Genomic DNA, 13,155 nt, shown 5'->3' on the forward strand with positions numbered 1-13,155 from the left:
GGAAGTAATAATATTTTACTGTTTTCACAAGTGCTTTGGACCCTGCTAAACTTCTTAGTCAGAGCCTAGAATTTCAGAACAAGTACTACTGCAACACACTCCTGTACTGCATTCAGGCTAACTATAAACAAAAGTACTCCATTATTGTGCTTCTGAGACAATGTTAGCTTCATCCACTGATACCGGTGCTCCTCATAAGGTATCAAAGCAACACCACACATCTTGGTCTAGTCTATGCGCAGTCTAAAAGCATAGTGAAGATGATTTTCATCTTCTCTGTAAGACTCTAATGCTTCTTATAAAGAAAAGAATTAAGTTTATTTTTTTTTTGGAGAAACAAGCTGCCTTTGTGGTCCTGAGGGCCCCTTTTTGTCACCTGTTGGGCACAGCAAGAGAGCTTTTCTTGTACAAATCTATGCCCTGTGTACCTTTCTCGATCCCAAAACCTAGAGTTGTGGTGCAGACACTGGATGCTGACCAGAGCAGTAAAAGAACAGAAGAGGGGAAAAGCAGATACAGGTAAGACACCTAAAAGAAAGAAAAAGAGCAGAAGAGAAGGAAGGATACGGTTAAGAACAAAGGACAGAAGATGGAAAGTGCTATAGAGGATTGGACTGGACATGAGCAGATCAGAGCTACACCAAGGTGTGGCTTCTCCCTGTGTCCCTATCCACCACTGGCAACATCCCCCAATGACAGGGATGCTGCTGCCCCAGCAGCTGATGGGGTTGTGGTCTGGGGTTATGTTTCATAGTTTCATAGTTTTGTGCGGGTTGGAAGGGACCTTAGAGATCATCGAGTCCAGCCCCCAGAATTCGAGCCTCTGTGTAGCAGAGCGGCACTTCTACCACTTGCGCCACAGGGGGGATTCGAACTCCGGGCCCCAGTGTTGCAAGGCGGCGTCTCTAACCACTGCGCCACCGGGGCACAGGTTCTATGCAGAGCCTCCACAACCTGCTACAGACCCCCAGTTCCCTGACACTTCTTTTTTTTCCAGGTGCCTGCACACAAGGAACAGGTGTTCCCCATGCCCTGCATGCTGGTAATTAGTGTGGGCAATTACTGTGTGGGAATTGGGGGAGGGAAATTCAGGGGTGGGATAGTGAGGAGGAATTGGAGGGGGCTGGGAAATTGTTTGGGTGGGACTGTAGAGATCAGGCATGACTGCTAGGATGGGGGATATTTGGTTGGAAATACTGTCATTTCTATTACTCATTGCTTTGTATGATAAGTTATTAAATGCTTTATGTTCCCTCTGCTACATCTTGCTTGCAGTCATTTGTGCAGTGACAAAGGTCCTCAGCTCTACATGCCCACCTCCAAGGTAGGATGGAGCACCACAGATGGCAGTGTTCCACAGCTGCTACCAGCAGCCCCAGCTCGTCCATCCACACCTGAGGTGTGAGTGGCTGTGAGAGGAATGTCTCTGTGGAAGTGCAGCTCATTCCTCCCCTCTGATGGGGGCAGAAGGCATCTGCATTTCCCTCATGGCTCTTATTTCCTGTGTTACTGTGGGAAATGAGCTGAGCCACTGTGCCTCCCTACTATGGCAAGCTCTGCAGCTCTGCCACTGTCTTTATACTCAGCTGTTCCTGTGTGTAATGCTCCACACTTGGACCCTGCAGAGCCCAAAGGCCTCCTTGGCTGCTGTTACTCACCTGGACATTGAGGGTGCTGTGTCTCCAGTCTGTACCTGCTTCCAGGTGGCACTTGCAAGACACTGCGAGTCCACCTGGTTGGAACTGCAGTCAACAAACACAAATGTGAAAGAAATAAGAAAGGATTCTTTCATTTCACAGGCTTTCATCTCCATTGAAAGATGTTCTGCTGTGCAGCACAGCTGGGAGCATTTCATATGTGCAAAAAAGGGGGATAGGCCCTGGCTGTGCCGGGCCCCCTTCCGGCCCAGGCCCCAAAGCAGCCCCGACTGTGCTGGGTTCCCCTCTCACCTGGGCCCTGCAGTGGCCTCAGCTGTGCCTGGTCCCCCTCTGCTCTGGGCCCTGAGCTGGCCCCAGCTGTGCCTGGTCCTCCTCCATCCTGGGCCCCAAGGCCCTGCCTCTGCCTGCTCCCCCTCTGCTCTGGGCCCTGAGCTGGCCCTAACTGTGCCAGGCCCCCCTCTGGCACAGGCCCTGCCTCAAGCCCCGCCCCCTGTGGGCAGCACTGCTAGTGCCTGTTGGTTTTGCTCTCTTCCCTCTTCTTTCCCTGTTCTCTTCACAAATGCTTTCAGATCCCCCAGGATGACGTGCACTGACACTGCTGCCTTCTTCCTGCACAAACTTTCTGGGCAGCTCAGCTTTTTCTACAGAGCAGCGTGCCTTTGGAAGTGCTTGGAGGATGTAAACTAACAGCAAGAGAACACTGAGCTCTTCTGGGTCTTTCTAGGCATGGCAAAGAGACAGGAGAGAGTGCTCAGCCTTGAGTGGTTGCTTGTATGCAGAAATCACAGTTGTCAACATCTGTGCTGTTTTGCTGTAGGCAGTAGTGTGTGACAAGAAGCCTACAATTATCAATTTAGTGAACGTAATTAATTGTAACAGTTCCCCTTCCTTCTTCCCTTGACACTTGGGTTATGGAGTTCTCCTTTGCTATGTGCCGGTGTAATACCTCTGAGCCACAGCACTGTTGCATTTAGCAAAGCTCATGGCAACAGGCTTTGGCCAACCTCAGAGCTACGTAGATGATGAGAAGATATCCGATGATAGGAGAGAAAATGAACAAGCTCCAAGGTAAGTGTTGTTTTTTCCTTCTAGTCAGCACGCCATCGCTAAATCTTCCATGCTGTGACTTTTATCGCGACAGTGATGATCCCTTAACCTCACACCTTTAGCACAGCACTTTCTGTGGAGATTCCCACCAGTGACAAAGTATTAGTGCCGCTTTTCTGCCTGTTTCTTTTTTGTCTGTGTTTTCCAGAATGTGGGTATTTCTTTCATTGCCCACAAACACTGCCCAGTGCAGGAGGAGCAGGGACAAGAGTCAGGAGCAAGGGCAGAATAGTTTCTCTGTTAGTGAATGGAATGCCAATGTTTTCTGCATATGGACTTGCCATAGTGCTTCTTACAAGGCCTAACAGTGGGATGAAATGTGCCCTGAAGCAGGTGTGCTTGCAGGAAGGCAAAAGAGAATTGCAAATATTGCTAAGGGGGGCCAGTAAGATGACCAGAGGGCTGGAGCACCTTTCCTATGAGGACAGGTTGAGGGAACTGGGCTTGTGCTTGGAGAAGAGAAGGTTCCAGGGAAACCTCACTGTTGGCTTCTAGTATTTGAAAGGAGCATATATACAGGCAGGGGAATGGCTGTTTACAAGGGTGGACAGTGATAGGACAAGGGGAATGGTTTTAAAGTGATACGGGGAAGTTTAGGTTGGATATTAGGTTGATGTTTTTCACACAGAGGGTGGTGACGCACTGGAACAGGTTGCCCAGGGAGGTTGTGGATGCTCCATCCCTGGAGGCATTCCAGGCCAGGCTGGATGTGGCTCTGGGCAGCCTGGTCTGCTGGTTGGAAACCCTGCACACTGTGGTCCTTTTCAACCCAGGCTATTCTATGAGTCTATGGCTGTTTTTAACACCAAAATGCAACTTGGCTTGTAATTGTTTCTAAAATGATCTGGTTCGTCCTGTTTTGAATGTGATATTTCTACAGCAGAAGGATGCAGAAGTGAAAAGGCTCGAAACGCTACTGAAGGAAATTGCCGAATGTCAGGACAACCTCGAGGAAGCAAATGAATCCATAAGAAAACAATTGAGATGAATTATTTCCTATGGCCAGACCGCGGGGGGGCAACGAGGCGGCCGCCACCCACCCCCCATCTCCGTCCCCTTCATCCAACACGAAGGGGGTGATGGCGGTGGGGGGCCGAGCCCCTTCCCACACCAACCGGCTTTCAGGTCCCACCCCCAGCGTTTCCCACATGGTGAGTGGGGGGGGGGGGGGGGGGGGGGGGGGGGAAAGCGAGAGGGGCGCAGGGTGAGCCTTAATTCTGCTCCCCCCGACTCCAACCGCACCGATCAGCCCTGAGCCCCCCCCCCCACCTGCAGCAGCAGCGCCAGGATGTGGAGGCGATGAGGGGGGGTCGCGTCGTCGGGCTCCAAACGGAGGCAAAGCCGTAACCCCCCTCCGGGGCTCCCCATCGTGCCAAAGCCCTCCCGTAACCCCCCCAGGCTCCGGGCGGCCAAACGCCGCAGGTAGCGGCTGCACGCTTTGGGCCGGGGGGGGCCGGGCGCCCGAGCCAATACTCTCAGGTATCCCCGCAGCCCCCCTTTGTTTTGGGTGGTGGTGGTGGGGGCGCCCACGGGGGTACACGAGCAGCAGCAGCAGCAGCTCCACCTGTAGGGGGGGGACACACAGCCCTCCGTGGAGACACAGCTGACACGTCCCCACCCCTCTGAGGACACCCCCCCCCCCTCCCCGGGATCGCCTTCCTCCGGCTCTGTAGACCGTAGGAACCAAAGCGACGGCGGAACGCCAGTGAAGCAGATCGCGTTTCCCAGGGGACTCATTTCCGCAGAGCACGCGTTCCCTCCGGGGGAGCGGGTTACGGCACGGACCCATTGGGGATAATGGGGGGAAGGGGGAGTGGAGACCGGAGAGGCCTGACCTGGTTGCGTGGGGCGGAGGGGGGGGAACGGCAGAGGGAGCGGAAGAGGTTTGTGGGCTGAGGGCCGCCAACAGCCGCCCCCAAGGCCCCAGCATGGTTTAAGGGGGTATTTTGGGGCTAAGGGGTGGATTTGGGGTCCATAGGGTGGGTTTAAGGGGGTATTTGGGGGCTGAGGGGTGGATTTGGGGTCCATAGGGTGGGTTTGGGGGGTATCTGGGGGTTATGGGGTGGCCTTTGGGGGTTTTAAGGTGGGCTTGGGGGGGTTTTTGGGGGCTGTGGGGTGGGATTAGGGTGCAGTGGGGTGGGTTTGGGGTCTATAGGGTGGGTTGGGGGAGGTATTTGGAGTCAGTGGGGGCACTCTAAGACCCCAGTTTAATGCGGGGGGCGGGGGGGTCTCTTTGGAACCAAATTGGGTTGAAGGGGAAGGGGCGTGGGGGGCAATCTTTATGCCTACGGCTCCCCCTAGTGGTCACCCACAGCCACGACAGGGGAACTTCGTGTCCTTCCGTGCAGGGGGGCAGAGCTTAGGGGTGGGCCCATATGAGTGTATATGGCCCAGCCCCCTCCCATCATCAGCGCTTCCTGCCCCGGGGCTGTGCCGCACCCAACGCTGCGTTCTGAGTTTCTATATAAAGGGTGTGTGTGTGTGTGTTATTAATGAGTATATATTGAAGGGGGGGGGGGGCTTTATTTTGGGGGGTTTGCGATGGCTTCGGTGTGGAAACGGCTGCAGCGTGTGGGGAAACGGGCGGCCAAAGTGCGATTCAAAGCGGAGCTGGAGGAAGTGCTGCTCGGGGGGGTGGGGTGGGGAGTGGTGAGTGAAGACCCCCACCCCCCCATTAAATAACATCAACATATACACAAAAGAAGGGTGGGGGGTTATGGGGGGTGTATAACCCTATATTGTGCTACAGGTGACCACCCCTGTCAGACACTTGTGACCTCCCTGACTCCAGCCCTGCTGCATGCAGGCACCACCTCCCCAATATCCAACAGGGTTGTGAGCCCCAAAACCTTGGGGGGACACTTGGGGTTCTATGGGGACATGAGACCCCAAATCCTTGTGGACACATTGGGGACACCCGGTGGGGATGTGGACCCCAAAACCTTGGGGTGAAGCTGAGGATGTGGACCCCAAAAACCTCACGGGGTGAAGCTGAGGATGTTGGGGATGTGGGCATAGGACCATCCTCCTACAGGACCAGCAGCAGCAGCTCCATTGTGTGACCTGCAGGGAGCTGGAATGGGATGGGGTTGGGGGGGTCACAGGGGTTATGGGATGGGGTTGGGGGGGAGGGGCTCACAGGGGATGTGAGCAGACCCCCGTCCCATAATCAACAACAACCCCCAACCCAAAGCGGGACTGCCCCCGCCATGAGCCCCAAAGGGGCTTTCATCTGACCTGATCCCCCTTTTCCCTACAGACCGCCGCAGACACAGCAAAGGGGCTGCAGCAACAACATCAACAGATTGGACACGTCTGAACAGATTGAACAGATTGGATACGTCCACCCATCCTGTTGGGCCCAGCTCTTCTTGGCTCTCTGTTCCCTCCTGGCCTTGCAGCTGGCAGCTCATCGGCTGCTTTGGGGCTTCAAGCACAGCCCCGATGGGTGGCAGAAGACTGAAAGGACAGAGCGGGAGGGGTCTGCCTGAGTGGCTGATGGCTTTGGGGCCGCATCCCGCCAGCCTGAGCCAGGAGCCTGGGCTGTAATGCAGCCTTCCCCACAGACAGCTGATGGGCTGTCCCATGGCTCTCTGGAGACGTGGAGAGGGACCAGCCCTGTGAACTGGGGGGCTCCTGGCCTCCCCATCCCTCTCTCGGGCAGCCACAAACAAGCAGCGACCCTTTGGCGTTAGGGAATGGGCTCTCGTTGGGTCACCCCCATGCACATCCCAGCCCACAGCCTCCAGCCTCACCTGTAGGCAATGCTCTCCCTCTGCAGAGAGCTCCGTCTCCTTCGCAACTGCCCGCTGTCAACACTTGCAGTGCTCAGGCTTCTGGTGTAGGTTGGAGTCATGTCAAATCTCACTGCAGTTGGGAAGGAAGAGGAGATTCGCCATCAAGCCTTTGGCTCGCTCACTAGCAGCAATCAGGCCTGTTCCCAGAGCCAGCCCTGAAACCATCTCTGTCCCCACTCCTGAGGGTGGATAGTGATAGGACCAGGCCAGGGAGGATGTGACTCTGAGCAGCCTGGTCTGGTGGTTTATGACCCTGCACGCTGTGGTCCTTTTCAACCCAGGCTATTCTATGAATCTATGACTGTATCAGATGAGTCTATGATTGTATCAGACCTCAGGGAAGTCACATGGAAGAGGCAAGCCTTTGAAATTAAGCTTGATTTGCTTTGCCCCTCATACACCTGATCACTGCATCCCTTACTTGGCAAATGGTCTTTCTGTGGGGTGTAGATGAGGAAAGGGAAAGAGGAAAATAAAGCAGCTGCTTTGTCCTAGAGCTCTTGTTTCACTGGGGTCTGGCCCTATTTTCTGAAACTAAAAGACGATGTGTGAAAGAAGGACGGGAAAGGTGCAAGGAGGTTTTAGGTTTGGTGCTGACTCCAGCCTGGTGCTTGCTGCTGGGAAAGGCACACTTGGCTCCAAGGAAGGATGCATGGGTGGAAAGCCAGTGGCCAGGGGTCAGGGATCCCCAGCAATAGAGGGCAACAGCCCAACCAAGAGCTGGGGTGATTTGCTTTTAAACTGCATCCAGTGAAGTCCTGTCCCATTGGTTCTGACATACGTCTCCCCATTCCCTTCCAGTTTGTGCAGAGGTGGCATGAAACAGAGGGCATTGCTTTCTGCCAGACTGCAGGAGCAGAAGCATTTCAGGTGCCTAAATGGTTTGCTTTCCACATTGTGGTTGAAAGGAGTACATATAGAAGGAGGACTTCCATTCTTGGGGTGGATATGCACATGGGAGGCTGCACAGGGAAGGCTCCATCCTGGCCAGTTCAGCCAGCAGCTGTATCCAACTGGCAGAAGCCCCACTCAGTGAGGCCAGCAATGGTCCAAGGGCCTCAAACCCCAGCCCATGAGACCGGCACTGGCCCTGGGCCATAAAGCCACAGTAAGGGAAGTCAACATCGGCTCTGGAGCCTAAAGCCACAATCAGAGAGGTGAGCACCAGCCTCGGGGCATACAGATGTGCACCCCTATTCCTTCCCACGATCTCCCCTGGGACTCCATTGAGCACTATGAGGCCACATTAGTCTTGACTGGTTTTTAATGAAAATTACAAAACCATGACAGCTGCGCAAGAGTCACCTTCACTTCCCTGTTGTTTGACTTCAGATCACCCCATGGGCTGACCCTGGCGTTGGTTTCCTTAAATTCGGATCTAGGAGGCGTCCACTTCCATTATGATGAAAGCGCAGAAGTCATGCGAGCATTGCTGAGGTCTCAATGGTTGGCACGGTGGGAGGAGCACGTGTCCCACAGGTGGTGAGCAGAGCTGGTGCTCTGGCGAGCGTGCTGCACGCGGAGACTGAGCTCTGTGCATTTCGTGGAACAGATCACCCTGGCAGAGCCTGTCCGAAGGACTGCTGTGCTGTGTTGGTGAGCTGAGCGCAGCTTAGGCTGAACAGGCCCAACAGGTGAGCTGGGTTTGGTGCTGGCTGGCTGCTGGGAGGTGTCTCTACAGACATGAAATGCTAGGCCGGGGAGAAGTCCCCAGCTCCAGCAGTGCCCCTCCACATGGCTGTTCCCAGGGGAAAGAGGTTCTTGTGGAGATTCCAACCCGTGTTTTGGTGAGGATGATGAAACACCATTCATAAGGAAACAGAGCGCAACTTGTGCCTCACTACCACACGGATGGCTGGGTGCAGAGCTCCTGAGGAGATGGAGAAGAGCACTTGCTGACACAAGCCATGGCAGTCAGACACAAGCTGCAGCTAGCGTTGGGACGTTCTTGCAGCCAGCTGATTCCCAGACCTTTTCCTCCACAAGAGACTCAATTGCATGGCAGAACAAAGCTGGGAATATACTTCTCCCATTGACTTTTCTCTTGTGGATGATTTCTGCAGGGTTCCTGTTTGCAGGGAGATTTGGAGGATCGAGGCAGTCTTAGGAAGAGTGAAGCCAGCTCTTTCCAAGAGCAGGGAAAGTTCCTGTGGAGAGAGCTTGTGAGAGAACTTGTGCTTCCTCTGACACTTGAGCGATCATGTCTCAGCAAGGAGACAAGTGCGGATCCAATGCCTGCTCTGTGAGCGGAAAGGTATGGCTGGGTTCCTTTGGCTTGACTTTTCTTCTTTGTTCCCATTTGTAAAGGGAAGGAGTGGAGCAGGGGGAGCCCTGCTGGTCCTTTGGGACCTCAGTAAGCGGTTGGATCCTGAGCTCACTGCTGACAGCCTGGGCTAATGGCACGGGCAGGGCTCAGGCTGTATTTTCCCTTAGAGATCAATGATGTCTCAGCACTCTGATATCCCATCTCTGGCACGATCTGGAAGCTCTCAGCTGCCCGTTCCAACCTGAGTTTCTTCCTTTCTCTCTTCAGAGGCGGCGCAGCTGCCAGACATCCAGCTGCACCTTTCAGCGCGCAGAGGGACACAATGGGGATGGACTGTCTTTACTGCCACGCAAAAGTGAGTTTCTCTTCTGTCTGTAAAACAGGGTCTTTCTTTAGTGGGGGGTGGACACGGGCTAACAGGACAATACTGCTACTGTCATCTGTGAAATCAACACACGATCTCTTCTTTTAGGGACAGAGCCCGTGCGTCCATGCAATGGTGCTGGGCAAGGTGGGAAACGGAAAGCCCATGCAGGTAAGAGCTGTGGTGTGGGTACCTGCCACTAAATAGGGCTGCATGAAGGGGTGCATGTGTGATGGAAGAGTGAAGAAAGCCCACTGCAGATCTGTGCTGACTGCAGAAATGGCACCATGCTGTAGCAGCAAAAAGGAAAATGGTAGGAACTACACTTGGAGAGTTGAAGTTGGTGGTTGGCTGTGCTCAAATCTTCCTCCCAAGAGATGCTCTTCAAGTATTTCTTGTTTCTTTCTGCCAGAAGATGACGCAAGCGGCCTTCCAGCAAAGCGCAGCCTTGCGGCAGGTCTGGGTAGGACTGCAGCCTGTGACGTGGCACCCAAGAGAGGTACAGAGGCACAACAGGCATCGGGGTTTGATTCAATGTCGTTCTAGTCAGGCTTTCTGTCTGTTCTTTCCTGGGAGTGTTGTTGCTGCATGTTGCTTGAGGTCTTTGTCCCTGGGATTTACAAGTACCTTCCCTGTCGAGATTTGAAATGCAAACCCACACTTCACCCAAGATCTGCTGCTGTGAACACTCAAGATGAGATTTCCTAGTATTGTGGCCCATTCTGCAGACTGAAAGTAGCCTTGGGCTCCCTTGAAGTCTAACTGCTTCTCCTTTCTTGATTATAACAGATGTACAATGTGAGCCAAATGGAATGATCTACGTGAAAGCAGTGCAGGAAGTGCTTTCTGGGAGAGATCATCTCCAGGCTGGAGGGCTTCCAGTAACAGCAGGTCCCAGCTCAGGGAGAAGACCTTCCCTGGCTGTGTGCCCCCGCTCTGTCTCCAAGACCCTGGCTGGAGGGAAACGCAAGGGCTTGGACGAAGAGCAACAGGCAGCAGCGCAGTTGCCTGCTAACAAAAGAGCCAGGGGCCAGAGCACCGGCAGTGTGCCGGCCCCAACCCCACCACGGAGCTCCAAGCAAAGAGGTAAGAAGGTGCTGTGGCACCGTCCCGGTGAAGTGCTGTCCTTATCAAACACATTGAGTTTGCTTAGGGCTTGCTTTACCTTTTCCTTCTCTGTGGAGGGGAAAGGAGTTGAAGGCTACAAAGTCCAAAGGCAGCGAGGTGCCAGAATACCTAAACGCATCTCTTTCCATTAACATCATTATGCTCTTCCGTATTTCCCCCTGGAAATGTTACTCACTGAGAGGCTTCCTAGTCCCATTTGCTTTGTCTTTGGACTGCCATTTGTTTTCTCGGCACCCATATTTCTGCAGCTTTGCTGTAGACAAAATGAATTCATTGGTATTCTTGCTTTCCAGCAAGAAGACAACAACAAAAAGAAAGAAAAAGGGAAATGAGAAAGGCTTCTTTGAGAGCTGCACGTGCAGAGGTGAGTCCTTGGTGAACACAGACACGCATTCTCTTGTTGGTCTCAGTGCCTACATCTGTCAGACATAAAAGAGATGGCAAAATCCTGAGAGAAGCGATGGAATAGAAAAATTGTGTGTTTGAGGAAATGACACTGTCAGTGAGAGCTGCCATGGGGAGCTTGGACGCCTTCCTCTGGCTTGAGAACAATGTGGTTGGTAACAGCCAGAAGGTTTTGCTGTGATAAAGAAGCTTGCCATGTTGGGCACTGCAACCTTTGAAACGACCTTCCCATGACAGAGCATGAATCTTACCATAGACAACGTGTCATGGGAAGTAGTGTCAGTGACCTGAATGAAAGGAACATGCTGTTCCACACGGGGCCATTCTGGATGTTTACTGGTCAGGCTTTCTTCATGAGATCTCCCTAGATTGTTTCTGTCCTACTTCTACGCTTGCTTTGTTTCTTTCCAGTTCTTCGCAGAGATGAACAGCCTTGCAGAGATGATGCAGAAGGTGCACATGAAGGACTGAGAGGAAAAGCGTCACAAGGCAGCGGCTGCAGTGCACAGCATTTCAGTTGCAGCCCAACTCAGCATTCCATGTTTTACTACATTCTGGGATTTCTTTTATTTATTTATTTATTTATTTATTTTTATTTTTTTATTTTTTTTTCCTTTTTTTTTTTCTTTAATGCATTCAATCAATAAACTATCATAATTACATATTCACAAAGACTGCACAGCCTGATTTGTCCAGTGGCATTCCATGAGCAGCTGCCCGACATTTGGTCCAGAGTAGCATCTACGCATCTTCGGTCCACTATGCATCTTCGGCGCCCACCACAGCCCATCCCAGCACCGTTCTTCCAGGCAGTGCTCCAAGTGCTCCTGCTTTTGCTAGCACTCATAGAGGTTTCCCATGGAGCTCCATGGCACACAGGACCTGGCCCCCGCACACAGCTGTACAACCCCACTCCATTGCACAGCCCTGCCTGCTCATACTTGTATGACCCCAGCCATTTGAATAACACTGTGCACACACATTGATGTGCAACCCTGTCCTTCTGTCTACCCATGTGCATGGGCATCTATGTGTGCCACCATGCCTCCTTTGCACACCCAGGTGCCCACACAACATTCCATGCCCTTGTACTGATACTTGCTGCTACTCCTTCCCAGGCTGAAGATTCTGCACTTGCTTTTGTTAAACCTCTTCACGTTTATTGGTGCCCAGCTCTCCAGTCTGTCCAGGTCTTGCTGAATGGCAGCACAGACTTCAGGTGTGCCAGCCATTCTTCCCAGCTTTGTATCATAGGCGTACTTACAGAGCATGGACACTATCCCCTCCTCAAGGTCATCAGTGAAGATACTGAACAAGATCAGACACAGCACCAAGCCCTGGGGAACACTGCAGGCCACAGGTCTCCAAATGGACTCTGTGCTGTGATGCCATTATAGAAGGCTGCAGGGTTGGTTGAGCATGACTTTTCCTCGGTGAATCCAAGCTGCATACTGCTGATAAACTTCTTCCTTTCCAATTGCTCGCAGAAGGCATCCAGACCAAACTGTTCCAGCACCTTTCCAGGGACAGAGGTGAAACTGACTGCCGTGCAGTTTACCAGATCCTCCTCCTGCTCCTTTCTGAAGACTGCAGAGTCACAGGCTCTCCTCCAGCTTTCAGGCACTTCTCTTCTCCAAGACCTGTCAAAGATGACAGAGTTTGGCAATTACCTCTGCCAGCTCCCTCCGCACATGTGGATGCATCCCATCAGAGTCTATGGATTTGTGCACACTGATCCCACCCAGATGCTCCCAGATCACCCCGTCCTCACCCAGAGGAAAGCTCTCCATTTCCCAGGCTTTCTCTCTTCCCTCCAGGGTCCAGGAGTCCCAAGGGGCAGTCTTTGAAGTGAAAACCAAAGTAAAGAAGGCGTTCAGCATCTCCACCATCTCAGCATCACCCATTTCCAGGACACCCCCCTTCCCTATTTCCTACCTTTAGGGATGAACCAATCCTGAGCTCCAAAGAAGCGCTATTTAAATACTGCCCAGCTCTCATGGCTAGGAATGGATTTCAAGTAAGACTCATAGTCATAACGTGGTGTTGAGTGACCTGCAGTAAGCACTGTTACTGCTAGAAATGACCTGCAGTCTCAAGGAAAGGTAAACAAACCCATGCTAGGTATTACACTGAATCGCATCAGTGCAAAGGGCTTTATGACAGATTGCTTTTGTGTCAGCATCTATCAGATATCAGATGGGTCCCTTGGCTCATTTCCCACTTTGTTAGGAATTTGGAAGCACCGTGGAGGAGCTACATGCAAATCACAGTCAGTTTGACTAAATGGGGTGACAGAAGAGATGGTGTCACTGTGCAGGGAGCACCAGAAAGCCAGGATGACCTGAAAAAACTCTGAACGCAATTGTGAAGTGTAACAGATCCAAGGACTGATATCAGTCACAACCCACAGCTGCAACAAACCATATAGAT

General features: G+C 52.6%; 1 protein-coding gene and 1 pseudogene across 9 annotated transcripts in view; one reads left to right on the forward strand and one right to left on the reverse strand.

Annotated features, from left to right (window-relative positions):
• The window catches only part of LOC146759190 (uncharacterized), a 27,166-nt pseudogene extending 23,251 nt beyond the window's left edge, over nt 1-3,915 (reverse strand). Inside the window, exons 1-2 of the transcript XR_014932184.1 lie at nt 3,712-3,915; nt 1,659-1,742 (exon numbers count right to left, since the gene is read on the reverse strand). The product of XR_014932184.1 is annotated as an uncharacterized LOC146759190 (transcript). The remainder of the gene's footprint in view (nt 1-1,658; nt 1,743-3,711) is intronic.
• On the forward strand, nt 3,293-11,397 carry LOC146759191 (zinc finger CCCH domain-containing protein 11A-like). Of its 8 annotated transcripts, XM_085510622.1 has the most exons (8): nt 5,014-5,236; nt 6,025-8,816; nt 9,096-9,183; nt 9,301-9,363; nt 9,605-9,691; nt 9,982-10,278; nt 10,614-10,684; nt 11,137-11,397. In XM_085510622.1, exons 2-8 carry the CDS (start codon nt 8,763-8,765, stop codon nt 11,194-11,196), a joined length of 720 nt encoding a protein of 239 aa, XP_085366748.1. In that variant the 5' UTR covers nt 5,014-5,236; nt 6,025-8,762; the 3' UTR covers nt 11,197-11,397. The 8 variants fall into 8 exon arrangements, with proteins under 8 accessions (XP_085366742.1, XP_085366743.1, XP_085366744.1 ...); XM_085510620.1 differs by lacking the exons at nt 10,614-10,684; nt 11,137-11,397 and having other exon boundaries at nt 6,025-8,196; nt 8,311-8,816; nt 9,982-10,590; XM_085510621.1 differs by lacking the exons at nt 10,614-10,684; nt 11,137-11,397 and having other exon boundaries at nt 6,025-8,196; nt 8,626-8,816; nt 9,982-10,590.
• The last annotated feature ends 1,758 nt before the right edge of the window (nt 11,398-13,155 follow it).

Source organism: Coturnix japonica, chromosome 10 (assembly GCF_054131305.1).
Source record: "Coturnix japonica strain WE chromosome 10, WE-NBRP24, whole genome shotgun sequence".
Classification (NCBI taxonomy): Eukaryota; Metazoa; Chordata; class Aves; order Galliformes; family Phasianidae; genus Coturnix; species Coturnix japonica.

Excerpts from the sequence above, each read along its gene's own strand:
- LOC146759191 (XM_085510616.1), top strand. The coding sequence starts at position 8,763 with ATGTCTCAGCAAGGAGACAAGTGCGGATCCAATGCCTGCTCTGTGAGC. Across the intron at positions 9,184-9,300 it reads GTCTTTACTGCCACGCAAAA|GGACAGAGCCCGTGCGTCCA; the intron begins GTGAGTTTCTCT and ends CTCTTCTTTTAG. Across the intron at positions 9,692-9,981 it reads TGACGTGGCACCCAAGAGAG|ATGTACAATGTGAGCCAAAT; the intron begins GTACAGAGGCAC and ends TGATTATAACAG.